Source organism: Dipodomys ordii, unplaced genomic scaffold, assembly GCF_000151885.1.
Source record: "Dipodomys ordii isolate 6190 unplaced genomic scaffold, Dord_2.0 Scaffold227, whole genome shotgun sequence".
NCBI lineage: Eukaryota > Metazoa > Chordata > Mammalia > Rodentia > Heteromyidae > Dipodomys > Dipodomys ordii.
This window is the reverse complement of record NW_012267443.1, coordinates 1,735,383-1,761,894: the sequence shown is the minus strand read 5'-3', so window position 1 is coordinate 1,761,894 and position 26,512 is coordinate 1,735,383. Positions and strand designations below refer to the sequence as shown.

Genomic DNA, 26,512 nt, shown 5'->3' with positions numbered 1-26,512 from the left:
TTCTCAAGTTCTCCTCCCTGCCAAGGGCACCCTCATGCCTCCTAATTATTATGTTAAATTATATTTCCCAATGGGCCAGATCTCAAATTTAACTGGGATCACTGTGGCCCTTTAGATCATGAGAAGAGGCTGTCAGAGCTCACAGTACAGAGCTTTATGGAACACAGTGCCAATCAGCAGCTTCCCTTTGTACACAGAGGCGACCGTGCTCCCCTGCAACACGGTGCCATTTTCCGCATAAACCACAGTCACTTTGGGTTCTTCTGTTAAAATGTTCTGGATTCGAAGCACCTATCAAAAAAAAATAACATTAATCAACTGTAAGCACAATCAGATCATTTCTCCAGAAGAAGGCATCTATTCCCTCATATAAAAATATATTTTTTGTTCTCTCCCATCTCTCCTGGAGAAGAAAGATGGAAGGGGTGACATTAATCGAGATGCATAAAATGTCATAAAATGACCTGTTGAATTAAAATCCTTTGTACAACTACTTATAGATAAAAAGATATGTATGTGTATATATATATATATATATATATATATACATACGTGGCATAAATTGTATTTGTTCCAAAATTACTGTATGTTTACGATACCATTTTGCTCATGGTAAACTGATAGGCTTTGCTCACAGGATCTTTAACAAAAAGCAGAGGGCACATAGATCCACAGGTATAGGCAGGAAATGCAAGTGAGCAACTCAACCCTGGCACAGGTATTAAGGAACAGTGGGGACAATGGTAAATTCAGAGTGGAGGAAAGCCTTTTACTCAGCCATAGCCAAATGGCTGCCACATTGAAGTTCGGGCCTGTTACTGAATATGTTTGTAATTTAATTTTCATTTCTTTGCTGTTACTGTTGGTTTTGGTTTTTCTTCTTTTTTATTTATTTGTTTATTTTTGGTGGTGGTGGTGTTATTTTGGTTTTGGTTTTATAGAAAATATCTCACACATGGCCCAGTCTGGGCTCAAACTCACCATCTTTTCTTCATTTTAAAGTGCTTGGAATACCACAGACAAAGACAACCATAGAAGGCAATTTCTGGTGTGTGTGTGTGTGTGTGTGTGTGTGTGTGTGTGTGTGTGTGTGTGTGTGTGCGTGTGTGTGTTGGGAGGGGGTGATTTTCTTTAGGGGCAGGCAAAGAAAACAAAGCATGGCCCTTCACCACCAAAAGCTTAATACTCCTTCCTCTATAGCCCAGATACATACTTCTGAACTTCAAACTTCCACTTCTAACTGGGTAAGATTTCTTAACTTCAATATTCTTCATTTAGTTGAATTTTTATTACAACATTCATAAATGAAAGAGTTAATATGTGTTTATTCCCATTGTATATGCTACAACCTAATATGGAAGTCATATGCTTGTATTTGTTTCTCATCTGTACAAGAAGATGGGTGAGACTAGATTATTCCTAAATTCCTTTTCAACTAGAATAAAATACTGACTTGAAGAAAGGATACCATCACTAAATTCCAAATACTCCAGTCTAGGAAGGCCAATACTTAGATATAAAGTGTAAGTTGGAGCAATCAACATGACCTCTTGAACACAGATGGTTCCAAAGACACATGGTTTAGGAAACTGCTGCAACCTTAATATGCAATCGTTTTTTAGAAAGAAATAGTTGGTGATGCACCTTGGCTTAATTAAGTTGCTTGTTCATAATGCTAGAATATTCTTCTGTGCAGTAGCACATTACATAATGGATTGTTATTTCCCTTTGCTCTTCCTTACCAAATTCATCATTAGAAAGGAAATATTTTTCCAGAACAATAAACCAAGTCCCTTGCTATATAGCAAATGACCCAAGTTCACCACATGAGCTAACAAGCAAGAACAAATTATAATCGAACATTCTGCTCAGTTCTATACAGTGAACATTCTGCTGCATGTATTTCTCCAATTCTATTAAATATACAGTTCAGTGATCTGAAAAGCTAAAAAGTAGCAAGAGGAAAAAAGATTGCCATTAAACGTGATCATAAAGTATGTATGAGAGTTAGAAATACACATTTGATTTTTTAATACAAGAGACACAGGACTTCTTTGTGTGCTTTTGGGTGAATAATTCTTAAAACTATACTTTAAAAGTACTCCACAGAAGCCAGGCTTACACCTGTAATCCTAGCCACTTAAGAGGCTGAGCTCTGAAAATCATGGTTCAAAGTCATCCCAGGTAGGAAAGTCTGAGACTTTTATTTTGAATTAGCCACCAAAAGCTAGAAGTGGAACTGTGGCCCAAGGAGTAAAGCACTATCCTTAAGCAAAAAACAAAAAAACCCAACTCAATAACAACATCTAGGCTGTGAGTTCAAGTCCTAGGACTGGCACACACACACACACAAATACTCCACAGAGATAAATGTGTCAAAATTATATCAAATATTTGATGTAAATAACCAGTTTAAATAATACATATTAAAAATTAAAAACTCAAAGTAGAAAGAGCAAGATAAGGCATGAGAAACATTCAACTGCCTATAGAAGAGTAGACTTCATATTCTTACTATTTGCACTGCAGAATTACCTACCGAATAAAGACTGTGAGTCAAAAAGCAGGGGGTTCGGGAGGTCTTTGAATATTTTGTTTAAGATGGAAGAAGAGTCTTGTAAACTTAAATATTTTCCAGTAAGTGAATTATCTCCAGTTCACAGGGCTGTCTAGAGAGGAGAGACAATCCCATTGTAGGACTGGCTTGTCTTATTGCTTTATGCATATAGTCAGCCCTCTGTATCTGTGGGTTCCACATATGCAAAACCAACCAACCCCAGATAGAAAATATTTGGGGAAAAAATTTGTCTGTATTGAGCACATAATGAATACATTGTGACCTATTTACGGATTTTTACATTATGTTTGGCATTACAAGTAATAAAAAGTGGTTTAAAGTATATGGAAGAACATGTAGGTAATAGCAAATTCTTTGGCATTGTATACAGAAGAGTTGAGTTTCTTTGGATTTCGCATCCATTGGGGTCCTGGAACCAATCCACCACAGACACTGAGGGGGCTGTACTAACTGTATTCTAATGCAGGTAACAAATGAATGGCTAAACCACTGCAGTGTGGCATCATTATGATCTTTAAGCTATTGTGATTTCTTAATTTGGAGAGACCTGCTACTTATGTAATGGTATGGGCAACATCGAAGGGTTCATCTACACAATCTAGCCCTGCAGATCTGTGCTTCCCTCTGCTCTGACTTACACCAAAGCCTGTTTTAATGGGGGCCTCCTGGGCACTCTGCCCCTTATATCAGCAGAAGGAATGGAAGGACTCAGGGTATGGGATATTTACACCCCAGCTTTCCTTTCTGTGGTGTCACTGTTGTTTGGCTCCATCCCTCACACAACCAGTGGCTAGGTCACTCTTAGAAGTGCCACACACCACTTCCTTCTCTTCCAATGCTAGAAATCCATCTCAGGTCCTTACAACATGCTCAGAAAACACCCTACCACAGAACTACATCCCCACCCAATCTTCCAGCCTTGAGTTACTGAATTATCCCAGATGAAATGTCTTATCTGTTTCCTCTCTAGCCTCTAAAACTCTTTTTATCTCTGATCATTTGGATGATCTGCTCATAGCTCCTCATTTGTTTGCATATATAAGAGAGAATTATATTTCGGCTGACAGCAAAGTCACTGATCAGGTACATTTTTCAAACTAACCTCTGAGCCAGGAGGATTCTCTGGATCATAGGAGAAGATCTTCGCACCATTGGGATGACAACCCACCCAAAGATCCCCTGTTGCTGGATCCACTGAAAGGTTATCCACGAGGGTGTCAAAGGCCAGGGACTACCAAGATGAAGAGAACACAAAGCAGAAGGTGAGAAAAAAAATGAGAGGATGGGGTGTGGCAACATGTCAAGGAAAGAGCTTGTACTAATGCTGGCCATCATACTGTGATCGCAGAGACACAATAGTGACTCATTTCAATTGTACTTAGGGAATTCTGCTGGCCTTCCATCTTCGTTAGTATTTTGTTCATCTGTTGGTTTCCATAACACATAGTGGAGGGGAGGAGATTCCGAAAGCAAAGAAAGACTGTTAAATGTTAAATGAAATCATTGGCCCTAACATGTGTGCATGAACCTAAAACTAAAACTAAAAATAAATACAAATAAAACTGTTAAGTACAACATAAAGCAGTTCCTTTTAAGTGGCATGTGCAAATGATATTTTTATAAACATCTGGAAAAAACAACCTGGAAGCATAGATGTGTTTCTGACAGGAACGCAGATGAAATGTAGACTCTTTTATAACTAATCATAGGCTGTGTAGCCAAAGAAGAAATGATCACCCAGGGTCTAATTTTTCCCTTCAAGTGGAGGCAAAGTTTGTTCTTTAGTTTCCTGATGATATTCAGCTCCCTGTTCCTCTGCTGTTTATTCTCTAAATATAAGTTGCAAGTGTGTGATGACTGCACAGATTGCTGTCGAGGCTTTATACCAGCATCATAAATAATACCAATGATTCTTAATTCCACCATTCATCATCCTGGCTGCCTTCTACCAGAAAAAAATCTCATCTATTTGTTTGCCTTTAACTCTCACCAGAGAAACAATATGTGTGGTATACCTCAGAATCCACAGACCTCGTGCCCTGGGACCCTGAGGTTTCTGCAAAGGCCCTTGCACGGGCAGGCAGCTGCGATGAGCCACCGCTGCCCTCTGCTTCCTACTCAAAATGAGAGCTGTCCCCACACATGGCCTTCATTCCCTGTCCTGGAAACAAGCAGTGCTGCGAACCTCGATTGGTCAAATTCTGCCCCTGGCTTAATCCTTCCTTCTCCCTCATTCTCATCCACCTGGATTCAAACTCAATCCTCTCATATATTAGACTTGTGTGTGTGTGTGTGTATGTGTGCATGTGCGTGCATTTGCATGCATATACACTTCAGTACCTGGGGCTTGAACTCAGAATTTCGTGCTTTCCCTTAGCTTTCTCAGTCAAGACTGGTGCTTGATCACTTGAGCTATACTGCCACTTCTGGCTTTTTATTGGTCAGTTAGAGATAAGAAGAGTCTTCTAGGTTTATCTTCCCAGGTTAGATTTGAACTGAGATCCACAGATCTAGCCTCCTGAGTAGCTAGGACTGTACAGGTGTGGGTCAACCTTGTGGAGGGACATTAGCTTTATCTTTAAGTGAGGAAAATGAGGATTCTGTTATTGCCCATAGAAGCAGCACAAATACTGGTGAATTCCATGATGGTGAAAGCCTGCTGAGAAAAGTGCAGGAGGACACAAAAGAAGAGGTCCTATCTATTCACGTTGATTGCATTCCTCTTCTGTGCTCTGCAAGCAGTTCAACCCATCAACTAGAAACTGCAGGGTTCCTGGAAGGCATGGCCCTGGCCAATGAAGAGCTCGTGGTCCAGTGGGGCTTGTAGATCTTGTAGAAGTGAACCCTGTTTTGCATATATGTCATTTCTAGCAATGCAACTCATTATAATAGGTATGTGTCACATATCACACATCTACAAAGACAAATGATTGGAAGTGCTGTGGCCCAAGTGGTAGAGCACTTGCCTTGAGCTGAAGAGCTGAGGGACTGTGCCCAGGCCTAGAGTTCAAGCCCCATGACTGACAAAAATAATAATAATGTATACAAAGACAAATGAAAGATAGTATAGAAACTTAGTATATTATAGTCTCTGTAGGAGAAGCTGTAATTTTTAAAGAAATTTTGTGCTAGTCCTAAAGTTTGAACTCAGATTCTAGGTGCTATCCCTGAGCTTTTTTACTTAAGACTAATGCTTTACCACTTGAGCTATAGCTCCACTTCTGGCTTTTCGGTTGTTAATCAGAGATAAGAGTCTCGTGGAACTTACTGCCAGTGCTGGCTTCAAACTGCAATCCTCACATCACAGCTTCCCAAGCAACTAGGATTACAGGCTTGAGCCACTTATGCCCACTGAGAAGCTATATTCTCTGTTGAAAAAATATTCCAATTTTTAGATATTCCAATTTTTAGAGTCAAGACTCACTGAAATGGATTCACTGACTAAAGAAAGTAGCATTATTTTTTACTGTATTAAAACATATTTCATATAAAATTTGCCATTAACCATAGCTAAAATTCAATGGCATCAAATGTGTTTGTAATATTATACAACCACCATCACCATATCTAGAACTTAATCATCCCAAACAGAACCCCATGAACCATTAACATGAACCTACAGCTCCTCATCCCTTTTTCCATTTAACTTATTATAACTAACATCTTACACTTTTTATGAATGTGCCTCTTCTAGAATCATAATATCTATCCTTTGGTGTCTGATATACTTAGCAAAACGTCTTTAAGGTTTATCCAAGTCTTGGTGCTGCTTCAGGTTGAATAATATTCTATTGTACAGAAATTGTACATTTGGCAGACCATCAACTCATTCACCCCATCATAAATTTCTACAACTAGCCTCAGCTAATTTATCCAATTGCTTGGCACTCAGAGGTATTAATTAACTAATGTTAATTAAAGGTCTTTAAAGAAAAGAACTTCATTACATTTGGTAGGGGTGGCTTCTACTGGATTAGTTGTTAAGGTGAAAGAAGAGTGTAATCTGCTGCCAAAGTGAGAACCAAGTATGAAATAAGCCTTGCCTGGAAGCTTTCCTTGGTAGGAACAGAGCCCTGGCATTGTAAGTAGAATGTACATTGCATTGAATTCTATCATAATTGTTTTTAAAATTTGCAACGCACATCTGTTACTATAACCAGTTTGTTTGTTTTTTTATTCCCTCAGCCTGTATGAGTATATGAAATGTCATTTTATTTCGGCTAATACCAGCCAGACCTGCCAATGATTTCTAACATCAAACATGATGTTACATTTGATACTGCTTTGAGGTAATTTTCTCTGAATGAAGCCCCTAGTGACAGCACCTTGGGTATGCTGACTGGAACAGTCATACATTGGCCCTGACAGTGCATTGTGCTAGGGTTGTGTGTGGCAGCGGCATGATGGCCTGTGCCTTGCGTCATGCTCCTCTCTGCTCTTGGTCTCTCCTTCCTCTCCTTGTGTTTCTGCTCTTTTCTACCCAAATCTTCAGCCTGGACCAGAACTACGGGGCCCAAAAGTGAATCCTTGATGCAAGCCTGGTCCTGCTATAGTAATTAAGCAAGTCTACTAGGTGCTGGGAACTATTCCAGGAACAAATAGAAAAAAAAAAAAAAAAACTCTGTCCTGATGATGCATAGACCCTCATGGGGGAGTCAGATAATAAAGAGGACAATTAAAATGCATTGATTGATCATCCATGCAGAAAGCAAAAGTAAACTGGTAAAAAAGATAGGAAATAAATGTAGAGGGCTGGGGAAACAAAATTGCGAACAGTTTCAGTGGTGAGAAAAAGAGAAAGCAATGGAGATCTGGAGGACGCTGGTTATACGCAGAGGTCACAGCACTCATCCTGGGGCAAGACCAAGCCCAGGAAGCTCCAGGAACACTCCAAAGCAAGAAGGCAGACAGATGATGGGCACCCAGGTTACACTGTCATAGTGAGAACATAACCTTAATATATATATTGTAGAGAAGTTCTATATTAAACCCAAATAGACTATTTTCTGGGCTACTCCTTCAACATAGATGGGGGTAGGAAGTAAAACAGAGACAGGAGGAGGAGAAGGCACTTACGAAGACAATTCAAGCGTACAATTCAACTTAGCAAAAGGAAGCAGATTCACAGGTGAACCTGAGGGCTACTGCTGTTTCTCACTCTGCTGGGGAGGACAAGCATACAACAAACACCTAACAATGCAGAGACTCTTACTAAGGGAGTGAAAAATTGGTTCTCACACACTCCAATTAGACAAGCCTTTTCTCTTCACTTTTAATTTCACAAATCAATTAGAAATCTAATTATCACCCTGAAAACTTATAGTGTTAATACATCTTACCTTCAATGGAGTTAAAGTCCAATTAGCGTGCTTTTCATACACATGAATCTTATGAGCCAAGAATTCAGCTATATAGACATACCTTCAAAGAAGAAAGCGTTCCGTCAAACTGCTTGAAAGATCACAATCTAAAAGGTTATAGTGAATTGTATTAACTCTTTCTAGTCAGGAAGATTTCATACAGACTGAAGAATGAAACCCATCTCAAAGCACATTAAACTCTAAAGAGCTCAATGAGTTTACAGTGTATAAAGAGATTTAATCTCTGAAGAGGTATTCTTTAAGATAGCCAACTACTTATCCCTGATCCAGAACTTAACTCTGACACCTGTTCTTAATATGAATTATTAACAAGGCTTTGGGTTATCAATGTAGGAGTAAGCCCCAGGTATTGTATTTCAGAACAGTGAGTTCTCTCTTGGGGAACAGTCGGTAAAGCTTCTTGACCACAGTCTCTTGTTTTAGGCTGGAGGAAATATGAGAGACAATAAGATGCTTGGCCCACATAGCGAGAATTCTTCTTCCCCTCCTGCCGAGAGCATGAGCCCAAGCCAGCAGATTCAGTATTTTGCACAGAATGCAATACCACACATCATAAAGAGTCCTACTTAGGCTAAGCTCAGTGTGTCTCAGAACTAAAAGAAAAATGATGGCTTGATTATTTTCTATTTTTAAGGACCAGAAGACAATATGAAGAATAAGAAGTTGTGCATGTTGTTTTTTGTGCAAGTGTACTTCTCTGAAATCCTTGCTTATAGAAGACTGGGAAGGGTATGGTGCTCAGATCAAAGCTGATCTTTGAATTGCTTGTTGGAAGACCATCAGAACACAATATTGTAAATGAAGTGCAGCATTAAACACACTACTGAATGAATGAAGCTGACTCTTTCATAGTAAGGCCTTCTTAATGAAGGAAGCAGTGTTTCCTTGGCTATCATCAGGGCAAGCCCCTTTTGTTCCAGACTGGCACTGCACACTCACCCTGGTAATCTCATTGCACACCCAGAAATATTTCTTCAAAACAAAAGATGGTAATACTAAATGTTTATCACAGTTTCCCCTGTTGAAATGTACTTTGTCCTCACGTGGAAATGCAATTTTCTTTCACAAAATAGAAACTTTTAATTTGATAAATTTTATCTCCTGAAAATGAAGGTAGTTTATATTTTTCCTAATTTCCTCTTGGAAGGATAACACATTAGAGTGCAATCACTTTCCTTGGTGAAAGACTATGTTCTAAACCATCAAATGAGAATACAACCACTTCATTTTAAATTGTACACATACTTGCTATCAGGTGAAATGCTTATTCCATTTGCAAAATCAAATCCTTCTGCCACCACTTGAACTTTATCTGGACTGTAGAAAACAACATAGGACCACGCCAAACCCAAGTATACCTCCCAGGATCGTAAATATGAATCAGTAAAGAAGTGGTCATTTGTTGCATAAAAGTGCTCAGGTCCTACAGCAACAATATCATTCACACTGCAATTAAAACAAACAATACATGTAAGCGAAGGTAGTGCAATTATACCATTATGGACTAAACATTAATGTCAAGATATGAGATAGTACCTTTATATTAGCTGTAATAGCACAGAATTAATATGAAGCCAATCCTAACTATGCAATCCTAAAAGGAAATAATACATAATTATAGCACTGCAATATAAAAATCTTATTATATATCTTTAAAAATCCTATTACATATCTTATGTATATCTTTAAAAAGCATTATATATATATATATCTTACATACATATCCTATCTTTAAACCATATATATGTATATAGAGAGAAAGCATGTATGTAGCCATACTAAATTCAGTAGACATTAAATTATAGCAGAACACAATAGATTTAATCACATGGAATCAACTCCTCCCAACCCAAGACATCTTAAGCCCATGGACAACCATTGGAGTGACAATGTGGAGACTTTCAAGCTTTGCTACTGTTATATATGATTTAGGGAAAATCAGTCTTCTCACATGTTGGCCTTCAGTTCTTTATCTGTGAAAAGAGGATGATAGACTGGTCCATTTTCCAGGCTTAAAGTTTTGTGCTTCATAACGGGAATTAAAAAAAAAAAGTTCATGAACAGCTCAGAAATAAGATGCTTGGCCTTTTTTTTTTTCTTTTTGATTAGGATTCTGACTGTTGCTGGAAATGTAAGATATATGAGTCTATTTTTCTGCTTTAATAGGTACAATAGCAAACACATAAGTGAGTCATTGCTTGCTGATTGAGGTGACGGAAGTTCCCTGGGGCCATGATCAGAGAGAAAATTATCTTTGCTCTATTGCTGAGTGCATAATGGCCACTGCGTCAGCTCTGACGCAGCTCCGGCTCTAGGGCGATGGAGACAAACACGCAGATTTTCACTTTTCTCATCTGTAAAGGGAGGTCAAATGATTTCTTCCCCCAAAGTCATACAGCTCATCAGTAGAAGCGGAAGAATTGGAATCTTCTAAATGAAGGAGGCGCAGTGGGAATTAGAGTGAGCTAATCCTGCCGTGTGTTTTGCAGGAGGCCCACGCTCCATGTGTGCTGGCCACTGGATCGCTCTTACGGAAGAAAATAGTCTAGAGATTTAGAATTCATCTGCAGTCTTCAGATATAAATCTACAGGCTGGCTTTAGTCTCTTTTTTTAATTAATTAATTAATTTTATTTTATTTGCATATGTATTTGTATTCTCTCTATGTAGTTTTATGAAGTAATTTCAATTTGACGTGTCAGTGATGGAACAATGCGGCTTGATCAATGTTACCCTACTGTCTTTTTGAAAAGTAAATTTCTGAAATCAGTGTGCTTTATTATCACCTGCCTGTTCTTCATAAATTTTTTTTCAGAGAACAATAGCCTTAAAATCTGATGGACTCTGCTTGAACCCTGACCCTACTTTATCTTCACATTGTGGGGCCACAGCAGGTCACTCATCTGTAACACCCTTCCTTGAATCTCAATTTCTGTCTTTACCTCAGAAGGCTGGAATAACAATGGAATGAAATATTGAGTATAAAGGCTTTGGCACTCTGTCTTTCATACAGTAAATGACCAATAACAATGGCTGTGATAGTACTAATAATAACGTGCTTAAATTACCGTAACTTATAGTCATTAGAATATTCATGGTATAAATAGCCATAAAATACAAAGCAACAAATAATGGCTAATCCTTGGGCTAACAGAGCCAAATTCTAGGACACTGTGGCACTATTGTTATTTCCATCTACTTCTATGCTGTCAAAACCTAGGATTTTTTAAAGTGGCCTGTGTGGGTGGGGTAATTGGAGAAACGTATGGACAAACATATGATTTCCCATAGCAACAGTCTCATTCATTAATGAATAATTCATTAATTCATCAAAAATTCATTAATGATACAAAAATATTTTAATTATTTCATGTATTCTAGAGCATAAGCACTGGAATTAAGGTGCTAGGGTTAAAATTCTAGCTGCAGAGCCAGGTGCCAGTAACTCACATTTATAATCCTAGCTACTCAGGAGGCTGAGATCTGAGAATCTCAGTTTCAAGACAGTCTAGGCAGGAAAGTCCTTGAGACTCTTATCTCCAACTCATCACCAAAAAGCTGAGAGTAAAGCTGTTGCTCAGGTGGTAGAGCATTAGCCTTAAGCAAAAGAAGCTCAGGGACAGTGCCTAGGCCCTGAGTTCAAACCCCAGAACAGGTACAGAAAAAAAATCTAGTTGCACCATTTCCTGGCCTTGTCATCTGGGGCAATTTAACATGTACTACAGGCCTTACATTTTTAAAACGTGTATAACAGGTATAATAACAACATCTAATTAGGACTGTATTTATAAAATGTCAATAAAATAATTGGCTTAAATTGGCAATTGCCTACCTGACTTACAGTTTACATCATCATCACCACCATCATCATTGTTATTTTTAACCCAACTACTCTATTTTACATGTCTTCACCTATATTAGATCTAGGTATTCTTTACATGTTTTAAATACTCAAAAGCTTTATTCTCCCTCCCCAATGTGTGTGTGTGTGTGTACGTGCACACGTGTGTGCACGCGCACACACACGTATTGAGTGACTGTGCGAAAACTTTCTTCCACTTCAAATTTGTCCTCTGGATTTTCCCTTATCCTGGGGGTGCAGAAAAAAGACGAAGGTCTTAGTTCCTACCTGGCTACTAATTAGATGGCCAACCTTCATCCAGTGACTCAACTACTCTCCACTCTCGTTTCTTAATCTTCAAAACTTCCAGGTAAATACGGAGAGAAGGGTACACAAATAAGAGAGTGTGTACCTACTCTGTGGAAGGCACTTTGCTAGGGGCAAGCAAAAAGTATGGATCTAGATTTACAAACAAGGTGGTGGCCATATGTTGTACTTAAATGAAACATAGGGTTCTAAAAATATAATTTAGAAGTAAAAATTATTTTGGAGGATGGTGTCCAAAATCCATCATTACCCTCCTAAACAACATGTTCACAAGCCAAGGGAAGAAGCTGGCTTTGTATTGGGTCTTCTTTCACAAACTGTTATATTGTCAAGGAGTGCAGTGTAAAGGTAGGGATTTCCACACATATGTCGTTTTAGTCAGTAGCAATGCCAGAGCGGTAGAAGTAAAGGGGGGAAAGCTGACTTCAGGCCTTCTATGTGATATGGGTTCTGAATTCACAGAAACATCTGAAATGTTGCTTTTTAATATACATAAAAATAATCAAATAAGCTCAAGCTGTGGACTTCAGTGATGAAGCTTGCCTGATTTTTAAATATTAAGCCTGGTCTTAGGGAGGAATAGAATTTTTTTTGTGGGAAAAGCTTGAATAGGGATGCTGAGACCTGAATCACAAACCAGAACCCAAGCAACCTGAGAAACAGGGAGGAAGGGAACTTCTCTGGGAGTCTCAAGTCATCAAACGTTTCTACAGAAGAACATTTAAATGAGTTTGTGGTAACTAGAAAGAAGAATTGAACCTGTCCTGGCCAAAAAAGCAAAGCTGTGTATGAACCATGCTTTACTGCTAAAAGGGAAATTGAAGTATGATTTATCACAGTACTTAGGCAGAAGTTCGTGTCTAATGGTTTTCAGATGCAAAAGTGATTTTTCTCCTTCTTGAAATTTAAACAACTCCACTGTGGTCTTGAAGTTTGGATGGTTCACCACCAGCAGGTACACAGTATTATCTGAGAAAAGATGAAAAACAAAAATTGAAACATTAACAGAACTCTCAGCTGTCGACTTTGTCTCCCAAAAGCAATTTCAACCCACCTCCAACTAATAGTTAGGATGTCAGGCAGATGGAATATTTTCATCTTGTAGAGAAAAGCACATTTATGGTTGTGCCAAAGAAAAGTGGCTAAAGGAAGGACAAGGGGCAGTCTCTAAATCTCAAAACTCTACAGGAGGAAACATATCCTCATTTTAGGAATGGATAAAACTCACTTGAAAATTCAAATGAGCTTGTTAAAGTCTCAGGTTCAAGTAGTTACAGAATTGAAATAAAAAGGATATGAAGATGGGAACCATTAATATGAGAAAGTGAGCTTGAGTATAATTCAGAAAATGTGCAATGATGAATTCCACAAGAACAGCTGAGAGATAGTAGCAAACAGAAGCAGCTTGTGGGTCAGTGGCACAGGAAGGAAGTGGGTCGAAGTGGTCAAGATGTGGTTAGAGTTGGGAAGAGAAAGCAGGTTATGAAAGTCTCTGACATAGTCAATTTGGTATTCTTTAAAACAAAGGATGCTTGCTCATGTAACTGTACTCCCTTTGTACAGTATTTTCACAATAAAAAACTTAATTAAAAATAAATAAAACAAAGCATACAAGGAAGTTTAGCAGATTGAACTAAGAGGCTTGAACAGAAAAGCCAACTAAGATACTTTTTACTCACCTTCTCAGCAAGCATTTGTTTTGGTATAAAATGCTACAAAGGAACCAGGAAATGGCTTAAAGAAGATACAAGTGTGTGTGTGTGTGTGTGTGTGTGTGTGTGTGTGTGTGTTGGTCATAGGGCTTGAACTCTGGGCCTGAGTGCTGTCCGTCAGCTCTTCAGCTCAAGGCTAGAGCTCTACCACTTGAGCCACAGCACCCCTTCTGGTTTTCTGATGGTTTATTGGAGATAAGAGTTTTATGGCCTTTCCTGTCTGGGCTGGCTTTGAACCACGATCCTCAGGTCTCAGCCTCCTAAGTAGCTAGGATTACAGGCGTGAGCCACCATTGCCCAGCACGACTAAACACTTAATCACTGGCTTGCTAGGCTTCCTTCTTTCACACAGGAAGACACTGAAGGTGACAGCCCTAAGAGAAAAGTGGTTATGGTGACTTTCTGTCAATGGGTCTAGCATAATTAAGGTCAGAAAAACTTTGCCAGTAGGTGTGCGGAACTTTCAGATTTTTAAATAAAAATCCTACAAGATTAAGGCTGAATTTATAGTAATTACCTGATAATGTAAATGTTGGTATTTTACAAAATTAGAAACTTTATAAATCTTAAATGTTTTAGCATTCTCAATATTCTTAATATATAGATATATTCTTTACATATAATATAGTATATAATATATTCTTAACAGATAATACATTATAAATATTCCACATATATGGAATAAATTTTAAATCTAAAAACACCATTATGTCTTGGATTCATGAGAAGAAATAATCATTGGCATATCTCTTCTATCTTTTTTGGGGGGTCCGGTTGTGGGGCCTGAAATTTGGGCCTGGGTGCTGTCCCTCAGCTCTTCAGCTCAAGGCTAGCACTCTACCACTTGAGCCACAGCACCACTTCCGGCTTTTTTTTCTTTTTGCTTATGTGGTGCTGAGGAATCGAACCCAGGGCCTCATGCATGCAAGGCAAGTGCTCTACCACTGAGCCACCTTCCCAGCCCCTCTCTTCTATCTTTGATGCCTGTTTGGCCAGGCATCTGTAGCTCATGCCACTAATCATAACTACTCAGGAGACTGAAATCTGAGGACTGAGGTTTGAGGCTTGGCCAGGAAAGTCTATGAGACCCTTATCTCCAATTAACTAACAAAAAGCCAGAAGTGGGGCTTTGGCTCAAGTGCATGCTAGCCTTGAGAAAAAAGCTCAGGGACAGTGCCCAGTCCCTGAGTTCAAGCCCTAGGATTGTCACTTTTAAAAATATATTTTTAATAGTAAGTTGTAAATATTGTTACCTTCATCAGTGAATGTACTAATCCCATGAGGGTTAAATGAAGATAAATCAAATTTACTTCCTCTAATTTGCAATTCAGATACTGCTGGATCTTCTTCGTTCAGGTTCATCAGAAGTATTTTGCCAGGATTATCAGGTGCAAAACTCTTTATCCCAGGATATTTTAATCCCTTAAAAGCATGGAAAAGAAAAAAAAAGGCTGCACATGGGTTTGCATTTTCTGTTTTAAGCCACAGGTCTGCTCACTGTACTATACGAGAAATATCCCAGCTAGCTTGTATGATATGCTGGCAAGAGTCTTGGAAGCCACATGTCCTCCAGGCCATTCCACACAAGCTAGTCCTAGAAAAATCCTAGCTAAATCCTAGTCCTAGAAAATAATAAGGAAAAGAAAAGACTCACAGTGCTGAGGAAAGCCAGTCCATTGGGCAGTATCTCTAAATCTTCAGCACCATTTTCTGTAAAAACAAGACAGTATACATTGCTTCATATTATTGCAGAAAGCTGAAGATCCATTTCTTCATCATTCCTAACTTTGAAAATATAGCTAAGTATTAGCTATTTTTGTCAGCTTCAAAACCACGCATTTTTTTCATTTCTTTATTCAAATTGATAAATGTGATACATGGAAATTTTAAAGTTTTAATATCAAGTATAATTAAAATTGACACATTTTGATGGACTGCCTTTTGGGGATTTTTCCCTCTAAAACTTTTTGTATAGAATTTATGGAAATTCACAAAATACAAAGAAGTTGTGATTATTTGGAAATCACTTGCTGTTTTTCTAAAGATTCAGAATAGACTCAAAGTATACTCAACACTTAATAGTGACAAATGAAGTAAACACTTAGAAAGCCATGTTGAAAATATTAGTAAGCTTCAAACACTTGAGTTAAGATAGGGACACATTTTTGATGATCCATAGGCATTTATTCAGTATAAATACCAAAAAGTCACTATCTTTAAGTTAGTTGTATTTTAACTACATAAAAACTTTACACATTCAATTAATCTAGAGACAAAAGGATTACTTGGTTTTGTGTTCACCTTCTATAAGTCTTCCAAATATCCAGCGATATTTGATATCAATATTACATTTTTTTCTGGAAAAATTGTGTATCATAAGATATCTGACCAAATTTAATAACAATCAGTCTTCTAGGAGAGTTTTCTTAACTGCAGTCAACTGAGATAAATCATTCTAAACACACACACACACACACACACACACATACACACACACACACACAAAACCCAAAAACCACCACCCACCTAGAACATTATAAAATCATAGCTTCAAACTGTCTACAAAAACAAAGCTGATTGGTAGCAACCAGATGGAGAGTGGAGCCTTGGGCATTGCCTGTGGGTTCAAAACAGCCACTATCCCTCTGCCCCTTTATCTTTGTTGACAGGGTTTGACCTCCACAATGGAGGCCAATAATTACTTTCCCAGCTTCCTTTGCAGCTAGGGCACCAGTCTGTCCTCCATCTCTGCCTAATGAGATCTAAGGGGAAATCTGCTTAGAGCTTCTGGGGAAATTTTTCCCTCTCCAATCTTAAAAGAGATACATGAGGAGAAGACTTGTGGTAATTGCAAAGGCCAGTGAGAGCTTTTATTTATTTATTTATTTAAAAATGTTTTATCTACTCTCTTTCATCTTTTCCCAACTCCTCTGGTCTTATTACAATAAGACAACTGACTATTGTTTCTGCTGTAATGACCAAAGAAAAATAGTCAAAACATTGGTTAGATGTTAGTGAAGTCAAATATAAAAGGTCATAGCATTTAAAATTAATTAGTAACTCAACAATAGTTTCCTGAATCACCATTGTATTTTGGAACAAAATTAGGCAGTTATATTTGTGGGATACATAGTGAAATAATATACTGGCAGTTCAAATGAGACACTTTCCCTTCCCACATGCATACCGACTCCTTTAATGAAATTACAGTTAGGAGGTTCCACTGGAGTTACTTCACGAGAAGCAGCAAATCTTGTTCTAGAGGAGGGAAAAGAATGACACACATAAAAACTAGTCAGCGATTCAAATTGACTTGAAGCTGGTTGCTGGTGGCTCATACCTATAAACCTAGCTACTCAGAAGGCTGAGATCTGAGGACCATGGTTCAAAGCCAACCTGGGCAGAAAAGTCAGTGAAATTCTTATCTTCAATTAATCAGCAAAAAGCTTGAAATAGAGCTGTGTTTCAACTGGCAGGATGGCACCCTTGAGCAAAACCCTCAAAACTCAGTACCGAGGCCTTTTGCAAGCATACGCACATACACAAACATACACACACACACACACACACACACACACACACACACACACACACAGAATTTAGTTGCAAAGCTAAGAATCCTACACAAATTTTCCTCACCTGTACTTCACCCTGGTAAAAAATCCTAGAGTTAGTGTCCCTGGCACCTGCAATTCTACCAGACTAATGGAATCGTGAAGTATAACATTTAGTTGTGTAAAGTCTCTTACATGCAGAGATGGGCAGATATACAAGAGAGATACCTAGGGTCTTCCAGCCTCTGTCTTCTTTCACATGAACTATTTCATCAGTTAGTTGGGTTAGGACTTCTATGTGAAAAGTTTGGTTAAATGGAAACATGACTCCAATTTACTCCACTGCTTTTTGAGAACTGTTGACAGATGGACCTCCCACCCTGCTGCCCAGGCCAGCTCCACAGCCTGGACTGGGCATTGGCTTTCAGATGCAGTTTTGTGACTTCAGAAAATTATACCCAAAGCAAGCCTGTAAAGAAAGGTATCACCTCTCCACTGTACACACAAATGCACACACATACAAACCCACACATGAACGCACACACACACATATGCACAAATGCACACACACAAATACACAAAAGCAACTTGCCAAATCTGAGTACCTAAATATCACAGGGGGGAAATATTTGAGTGAAGGATAAAGGAAAAAGGAACAGATTGTAGAGGAAGCGCCTGAGAATTGCCTGAGGAAAGCTATTGATGGCTTTTGAAAGAAACCGACCATAGCATTAATGTTGCCAAGAGATTTAAATGATAAATTTGTATTTTTAGAATGGATGATGTGATATAGTCAAAGGGAGTAGTGACAATTATCCAAGAATCCCTCAAAGTTTTGTTTGGTGAAAGATTTTCGGAGAAATTCTTTTTTTTTTTTTTTGTCCTTCTGTCAATTTAGTCTCACAGGAGAACCAATGGATGAAATAAACACTCCGGATAACATTCTTATTGACATGGTATAAAATGGTGAGAATTTATGATAATATAGTATTCATATTATAAGAAATAAGTAGTGTTCCTATTATCATAACATCATTCTACCCACTCAGGCACTCTGCTCTAAGAGGCTGGGGTTAAGAGTAATAATCTGCTTTCTAAAAATGCCAACCCAGTGCCTGACCAAAATAAAGTTTGAGAGACAAAGACAGGAGGAATACTGACAGGCAAGGAGACCATGGCTCCTTGAATGATGGGCATGAATTTAGAAAGCAGACTTTAAAGGAAAGTTGAGATCTGTCCCCATATAGTGGGACACTATAAGATGTTAAAAATAGCAATATGACAGTCTAATCATCAAAGACTTTAATACAGACATAAAGTAATTGATAACATAAGTGGCTTATTCTTTTTTATTGTGAAAATACTGTACAGAGGGATTATAATTACATGGGCAAGATAATGAGTACATTTCTTATCAAGCATTGTAGCCTCCTCCTTTGTTTCCCTTTCCCATCCCTTCCTATCCTCCCCCGCCCCCCCACCCAAACCCTCCCCCCCCCCCGCACCAAAGTTGTAAAAGTTGTAAAGTTCATTTTCGACATAACGACTTGTACATCTCATTGTTGCAATGGGTCTACCTGTATCCCTATTTAAACAATTTGTTTTTCCCCTTCCCCTCCACAAATTATACCGACATCAAATACAGTGAATGCAGGGGTTAGAAACAATCGCATGAAAGAAAAAAAACATTTGAATACATATCTTAGGGTTCATTTCCCTAACATCAACTTATCTGACCTTTTCTGCTTGACTCAGACATATACTAGATATTGCAAATAAGGGAAACCATGGGACCTATGTTTCTTTGAACCTGGCTTACTTCACTTAATATAATTTTTTCCACGCTTTTCCATTTCCTAACAAATGGGGCAATGTCATTCTTTCTGATGGAGGCATAGAATTCCATTGTGTATATATACCATAAGTGGCTTATTCTTTAGATTGAGACCCACAGAAAGAAAAACATTTTAGATGGTATGAACAACACACACACACACACACACACACACGCACATACAAATATGTGAAACAAATTTCATGAGTTTACAAAACAATCCATATAATAATTTATTTTTCCAGTGTTGGGGATGGAACCCTTGACCTCTGCCTGCTAGCCAAACAGTTAACCCTAAAATATTTAACCCTAACCTATACCTCCAGTCCCATGTAATAGTTTTGTAAATAAATGTGACACATTTATTTTAACATGTTAGATAATATATATTAAATTGTTTTTGTGGTCCACTATGACGAAAGTCAATGGTCTGGGAATATGTATACAGTGTCTTCCAAGTAACTTAAAAGATAGGCTCAAGATATTAAGGGTGAAGTTCATAACTGGTAACCATGCAAATAGTTATGATGAAAGAACGGATTTTAAACATGTGAAATCACTGAATGGGCCAATACTTGTGAAAAATGCAAAGGATACCAAATGAGCCTCCTCCCCCCTACCCGCTCAAAACACTGGAAGAATAAGTATGCTGTCTGTCTCAAACAGTTGTTTGGTTGTTCATTGTGATAGGTTCACAGAGAGTAGAACAAGACAGAACTGCTCGACTCCCATTCTAATGCAATAGTTTCTCTCATAGAAGATGGCCTCTAACCTAGAAATAGCAGAATAATCACATGGGAACCAAGGCAAGTTTTTTTAAAACAGGCATTAAATCTGCACCCAGTTCCTTTGGGTTCTAATTTGTGGCTCAAGCTAGTCATATCTCAACAGAATGTCATTGATGCCATAGTTAAGGTACTGTGCATACTCTCATTTTGCCTTCCAACACCTCCCTGATGCGTTATTTTCCCTACTTACAGATGACTAAGATTAAGTGACTTTTCAAGGCCTCAGAGTTATGAAGTGCCTAAACTGGGATTGGAACTAAAGTATGAATGCTAATCTACAGGCAAGCCTCCAAGGAAAAAAAATCTTACAAATAACATTGTTGAAAAGCAGGAATAAGCACTTGAACACTTACCTGCTTGTGTTACTATATCTAGTTCAGAGTTTTTTCCTTATTCTCAGATTATCAGGAGATAACGTATCAAGGGCTCAATTAAGTCCAAATGTTCCAGATTTAAGAAATGAAGTTTAATGTCTGCACTGCATTCAGAAATCCCTTGACCTTTTCTGTGCACTGTTCTGTGCAAATACTTACTGGATCCCTACCAAAGAAAGAAAAGGGCCAGCTATGATTTCAGAGATCCATCCTGGGACTCCAGGGCCCAGGAAAATTTGTCAGTTCATTTCCTGCTGCCACATATCCCTCATTCATTCTGAAGCCTTAATAACAATCCCTGTGCTAAGGGCTCCCACACGTACTTCCACATTTAATGCTCTTAGCCACCTTTGAGGTATAGATTCACATTTCCTTGTTTTATGTGTGAGAACACTGTGGTACACAGAAACCAAGGCACTGATACGTGGCTGCTTATTTAAAATGGTGAAGTTGGCTGTGGAAGTCATTAGTTATGTTCATTGATATTTCCGGGTCTTCTCTTCCTGGAAATTTAATAAAATCTATTTCCCTGCCTCTGTTAAGTTAATCTGGCCTTGCTGTGACTTGATTTGACCAAATAAATGAGAACAGAAGTAATCTAAATGTGATCAAGTAGGTTGAAATAATACTCAAGGACAAATAAAAATTGGAAAAAAGAATGAAATCACCTTGGTTTCAAATCTTATGATGTGACATATGAGATATTGTGAAATTAGCAAACCCTGTGTACTTTTCTCAGCATCCCAGTGAAATTTCTCTATTTTGTACTAGATCCTAGTTTTAGGTAGCAGCAAAGAAAAAAACAAGCAATAGTAAAATAACTACTATAATATTTATATCCATTGATATAGACAATGTAAGTATATATTACAATATATTATATTTACAACATGGAATATATAAATATTATATTACATAGTATAATATATAATTATTATATTATAGTATATGTGTTATATATCATATATAAATATTATATATTATGTGCAACATATTATACAAAGCAATGTAAGCATATATTATAAATGTATATTATATACATATATATTTAATACAACCAATATAAGTATACACATATAGTTTTATAAATAATAAAAAATTTATGTTCTATAGAGTACTTATATTAAAAAATAAAAAATAAAATGATAAAGTTGGGATATGATATTAGATATTATGATACTCTCTTGTTCCCTATATTTCCCTATATTCCTTTTAGTCCCTCTCCCTTCTCATTTGCTCACATTTTCCCTTCTATTTAGAATGTCCTTTACCTCTTTACCCACTGGGAAGAGCCTGCATGGTAACCTTCTGTGGTATGCTTAGACACTGCTTTGTTCACCCTCATGAACCTTTACATACACATCTATCACGTTCTTTGACAATTACAGTTTGGGGTCTTGTTGTTCCTTATCACCTCTGAAAATGTGAGTGAACACTACATCCTACTGATTCCTATGGCTTGCACCATGAATATAACACCTTTAGAGATGTCAAGGAATTAGCAGATATCTGCTGGATTGTCTTTTGAAATGGCTAAGAAGGTGGTGTGGAGGCTTTGATTGGGTGATGAGGGGTTTGATGAGACATGATAATATGCAAATGTCATAACTTAGATATAAAGCTGATGTGATGAAGGCTTAGTCTCCAGTGCAATGTTGAAATAGTTTGAAAAAAGTGATTGGATCATGTAGTTGCCAATATAATCAGTGGAGCAGCCCATTGATAGATTCAGAATTGAATACACTAGTCAGAGGTGGTAGATACTATGTAAGGTGGGTCTTACTAGAGAAAGTAGACCATTATAGGTGTTCTAGTCCCTGGCCTCTTCTTCTGGTTGCTTCTTTCTACTTTCTGGCCACAATGAGGTAAGCAGTTTTCTCTTTTTTTTTTTTTTTTTGGTCCGGTCGTGGGGTCTGAACTCTGGGCCTTGGTGCTGTCCCTCAGCTCTTCAGCTCAAGGCTAGCGCTCTACCACTTGAGCCACAGCGCCGCTTCCGGCTTTTTTCTTTTTGCTTATGTGGTGCTGAGGAATCGAACTCAGGGCCTCATGTATGCAAGGCAAGCACTCTACCACTGAGCCACCTTCCCAGCCCGTAAGCAGTTTTCTCTATCAGGTGTTCTTACCACATGCTTCTGCCTCACCACAAGCCCAATGAAATGGAGTCAGCCAACCATGGACTAAAATCCCTGAGACTGGGAGCAAAAATAAAGCTTTCCTCTTACAAGTTGTTTCTCTGAGATATCTGCCATAATGATGAAAAGCTTTATCACATCAAAGATCATTTGTTAGCGTTCCTAAGTGGAACTTTGAGATGACATATGCAGTTATTAAAGCTAATGATTCCAGGTCATCTACTATGTTCTCTATAGAGATAGCTAGCTAGCTAGCTAGCTAGCTAGATAGCTAGCTAGATAGATATAGTATTATGTAGAGACTATAGAGACTCTACATAATACTATATCTATATATAGAATATATAATACTATATTTATCTATATGTGGATATAGTATTATACAGGCATATATAGAGTCTATATAGACTCTAGAGAGTCTATATATAGTATTAGAGTCTATATAATACTGTATATAGACTCTCTCTATAATACTTTATCTATAGATATAGTATTATATTATATTATGTACTATAGTTTTATATAGTATTATATATTATATCTATAGATATAAAACTATATATTATATAATATATATAATATATAGATATAGATATACTATAATATATAGTATAATATAATATTAGATATAGACATACACTATATCTATATTATGTAGTCATTTGTAGTCTAGATAGACTCTATATAGTCCATATAGTATTATATAGACACTATATAATACTATATATAGACTCTATATAATACTATATCCATCTATATATGAATAAAGTATTATAGAGTCATATAGACTCTATATAATACTATATCTATCTATCTATCTATCCTACTTTGATTAGCATTATTATCCCATAATTTTCAGGTGGAGAAAGAGGCCGGAACTTTTTTCTTCTTGGGATAAAGTAGTAAAATGACTTGAAAGTTGCAGAAAAGAGATCTTATCCCAGTAGCCAAGAATCTACTACCTCCATCTTCCCACACAGTATCCTGGGGTGAAGGTGAAGTGGCAGAAATGCACTGGTAAGGGAGCCACAGTGGTCTCACACATTATTTTAGTAGGCCACACTTCAAGCAGGCAGTGAATGATATTTTTTTTATTGTGAAAATACTGTATAGAGGGGTTACAATTACATGGGCAAGGTAATGAGTACATTTCTTATCAAGCATTGTTGCCTCCTCTTTTGTTTCCCCTTCCCATCCCTTGTGAATTATATTTTTATGGTCCTAGACTTTAGGGCTTCTTCAGTATATGCCAAATGAAGCCATATGTTGCTAATTACAAAGAGAAACTCTATCAGTCTCTTCTTTGTTGCCCCCACCTCAGAAAATGAGGTAACCTTTTTATGTTCCCACAAGTTCCTCCCACCCTGGATCTGTATAACTTCCTGAGTCTCTCCCCATGCATACACTTCATCTCTGAAGAAAAAGCCTATCCCCTCCCTGAGGCTCTGCCTGGCACAGATGCAGACCTCAGGATATAATGGTTTCCCTTCTCTCCACTGAACAGAACCATGCCTTTCTGGGACTTGGGTATCTTATCACTTAGATGAGAGTAAAAGTTGCGTTTGCCTCTTCCAGGTTTTCTTGCTCTGGTTCTGATATGAGTTAGGGTAGGGTCCGAATGCCCTTTACAGTCCTTCATAAAAATGCCCCAGGGAGTGGGCGAGCACTCTTGAGTAGCAAGGCTCGAGATCCTGCTGGAGAGAGAGTAGCACTTTCTTCCTTCTGTCTGGACTGTTCCAGAAGATTCAGTGCCCATCCTGTATTCATCTATATAGTATCATTTATCATGTTATTAATGAAAATTCACACAATATTTTATACCATTTAAAAGTCTAATTAGTAGCTTTTTGGTCTGTCTGCCTTCCTTCCTTCCTTCCTTCTTTCCTTCCTTCCTTCCTTCCTTCCTCCCACCTTTCCTTTTTTCTTTCCTTTTCCCTTTCTTTCCTTTTCCCTTCTTTCCTTCCTTCCTTCCTCCCTTCCTTCCTTCCTTCCTCCCTTCCTTTCTTCCTTCCTTTCTCTCTCTTTCTTGCCATCTCTCTCTTTCTTTCATTCATGCATTATTTCTTTCTCTTTTTCAGTGCTATTAGTGGGTCTTGAACTCGGGAGTCTCATTTGCTCATGGCTGATGGCCTACCATCGAGGCACATCTCCAGCCATGCTTTTTATGGGTTAGCTGGAGATGCAGTCACACAGACTTTTCTGCCTGAGCTGGCTTCAGATCACAATCCTCCAGATATCAGCTACCCAGGTAGCTAGGATTATAGCTGTAGCCCCCACTGCCCAGCTACTAACTTACTTTTCTAATAGTATTCTGACATTTGTGTTTTCAAAAATAACAATTTGAAAAAAACCAAAGTAATTTATTTTTAAGAACTTATTCTGAATGATTAGCCCATGTAATATTTTTAAATTCAGTTTATTTTTATTAATGTTTTACTTCAAGGTAAATAATATGAAATGTATTATTGATTAGGGTGCTCTCTAGACTTTGAACTCCTGTAAAAATTTACCATGAAACTTTCAATTATTTTTCACATCCCCACATAAACTCTACAGCACCCTTAGAGATTATTAAATACTCTAAAGGAATTAGAAATGAACATTGAGCCCTGCACTGGTGGCTCACGCCTGTTATCCTAGCTACTCAGGAAGCTGAAATCTGAGGACTGCAGTTCAAAGCCAGCCTGGGCAAAAAAGTCAGTGAGAGTTTTATCTCCAATTAATCACAGAAAAAGCTAGAAGTGGCACTGTGGCTGAGTGGTAGAGTGCTAGCCTTGAGCAAAAGGAGCTTAGGGACAGTGCCCAGAGTTCAAACCCCAGGACCACAAACAAACAAACAAAAAGAAAAAAAAACAACAACAAACATTTCCTCAGCAGTTATGATGCCCACTCTTATCTTTGCTGCTTCTTATATAAATTTCCATTACCACTTCCTGTTTACTGAAGCAGCAAAGCGTGGATTTGCAACATGATTTGCCCCAGAACCCAGAGCATTAAGTGTCAGCACCAGAATTCTTTTCTCTCTGCCTGGCACCCACTGGAGCAGGTTGGGCACCTTAAAGAGCCTTAGCTCTGGTCCACATGGTAGATCACTAGCAAGGGGACATTTACAAGGGTAGATGAAAGGTGGACCTTTATAAAGGCCCTGTGAGATGTACATGTAGATGGGGCCTGCAGATTTTTTGTGGTGTGGTTGTAAGAGCCTGTACCCTGTTTTGTGGAGGTAGAGGTGGTCCTAGGGAGGCAGCCCTCACCCCAACCCAACTTACTGGTAAGAAGACTGGTGGCCTTTGAAGAGAGCGACTGCCAGCCCCGCGAGGGTGAGCACCAGCAGTTTTGCCATAGCCTGGGATGGACGGAAGGACGGACTGAACGGATGGGTGCAGCCACTGCTAAGAGCCCCTTCCTGCTAATGCCTACTAGCTAGAACAGCCCCTTCCTGCTAGTGCCTACTAGCTAGAACGCCTGGGATTTGGCTTGTCCCACCCACTTATCTCCGCCCCTGCGTCTGGTTGGGTCTTCAGCTCCACCCCAGTTGCCCTGTGCTCAAGCCCAAGAACTTCACACTGCAGGCCTGTTACCTCAGGTGGCTCCCTGGGCTTTTAAAGAGAAAACAGAGCACCAGGTGCCTAGATTGGTTAAGAAGTAAACATCAAGGAAATTGAAGGAAATAGAGAGCCGTGAGAAAGAAGAGCCAGTCTGCTGAATTTTTTTTTTTTTTTTTTTTGTGAAAATGAGCCTAATCCTGGGTACTCCGATGAGGTCAGTAACTTAATCATAATAACTCGGCCCAAACAACAACAAAAAGAGAGAGAGAGAGAGAGGAAGAAGAAGAAGAAGAAGAAGGAACTGTGGTTGGAGCACCTACCCTCTAACTTTCTCACTAGTCCACTTCTGACCTTTCAGCTCACATGCTTACATCACACCACTGCTTATTTATTCCCTCACTTGGCTGACATTTATCAAGGATCAGTTGTGTGCCAGGCACTGTG

General features: G+C 38.4%; 1 protein-coding gene across 1 annotated transcript; it reads right to left on the bottom strand.

Moving 5' to 3' along the window:
- On the bottom strand, positions 1-25,870 carry Pon1 (paraoxonase 1). Its single transcript, XM_013035862.1, has 9 exons — positions 25,790-25,870; positions 17,026-17,096; positions 15,493-15,548; positions 15,092-15,260; positions 12,969-13,095; positions 9,205-9,405; positions 7,918-7,999; positions 3,681-3,809; positions 1-291 (listed from the first exon to the last, which is right to left on the bottom strand). The coding sequence occupies exons 1-9, from the start codon at positions 25,861-25,863 to the stop codon at positions 133-135; spliced, it is 1,068 nt and encodes a 355-aa protein (XP_012891316.1). The 5' UTR covers positions 25,864-25,870; the 3' UTR covers positions 1-132.
- Positions 25,871-26,512: the final 642 nt, after the last annotated feature.

Bases quoted from the DNA above. Each gene is read 5' to 3' on its own strand.
- Pon1 (XM_013035862.1), bottom strand. From the start codon at position 25,863: ATGGCAAAACTGCTGGTGCTCACCCTCGCGGGGCTGGCAGTCGCTCTC. The intron at 9,406-12,968 runs GTACTGTGATAA...TTTTAATTGCAG, and splicing joins AGACACGAACTTCTGCCTAA to TGTGAATGATATTGTTGCTG. The intron at 292-3,680 runs GTTAGTTTGAAA...TTTTTTTGATAG, and splicing joins AGAATCCTCCTGGCTCAGAG to GTGCTTCGAATCCAGAACAT.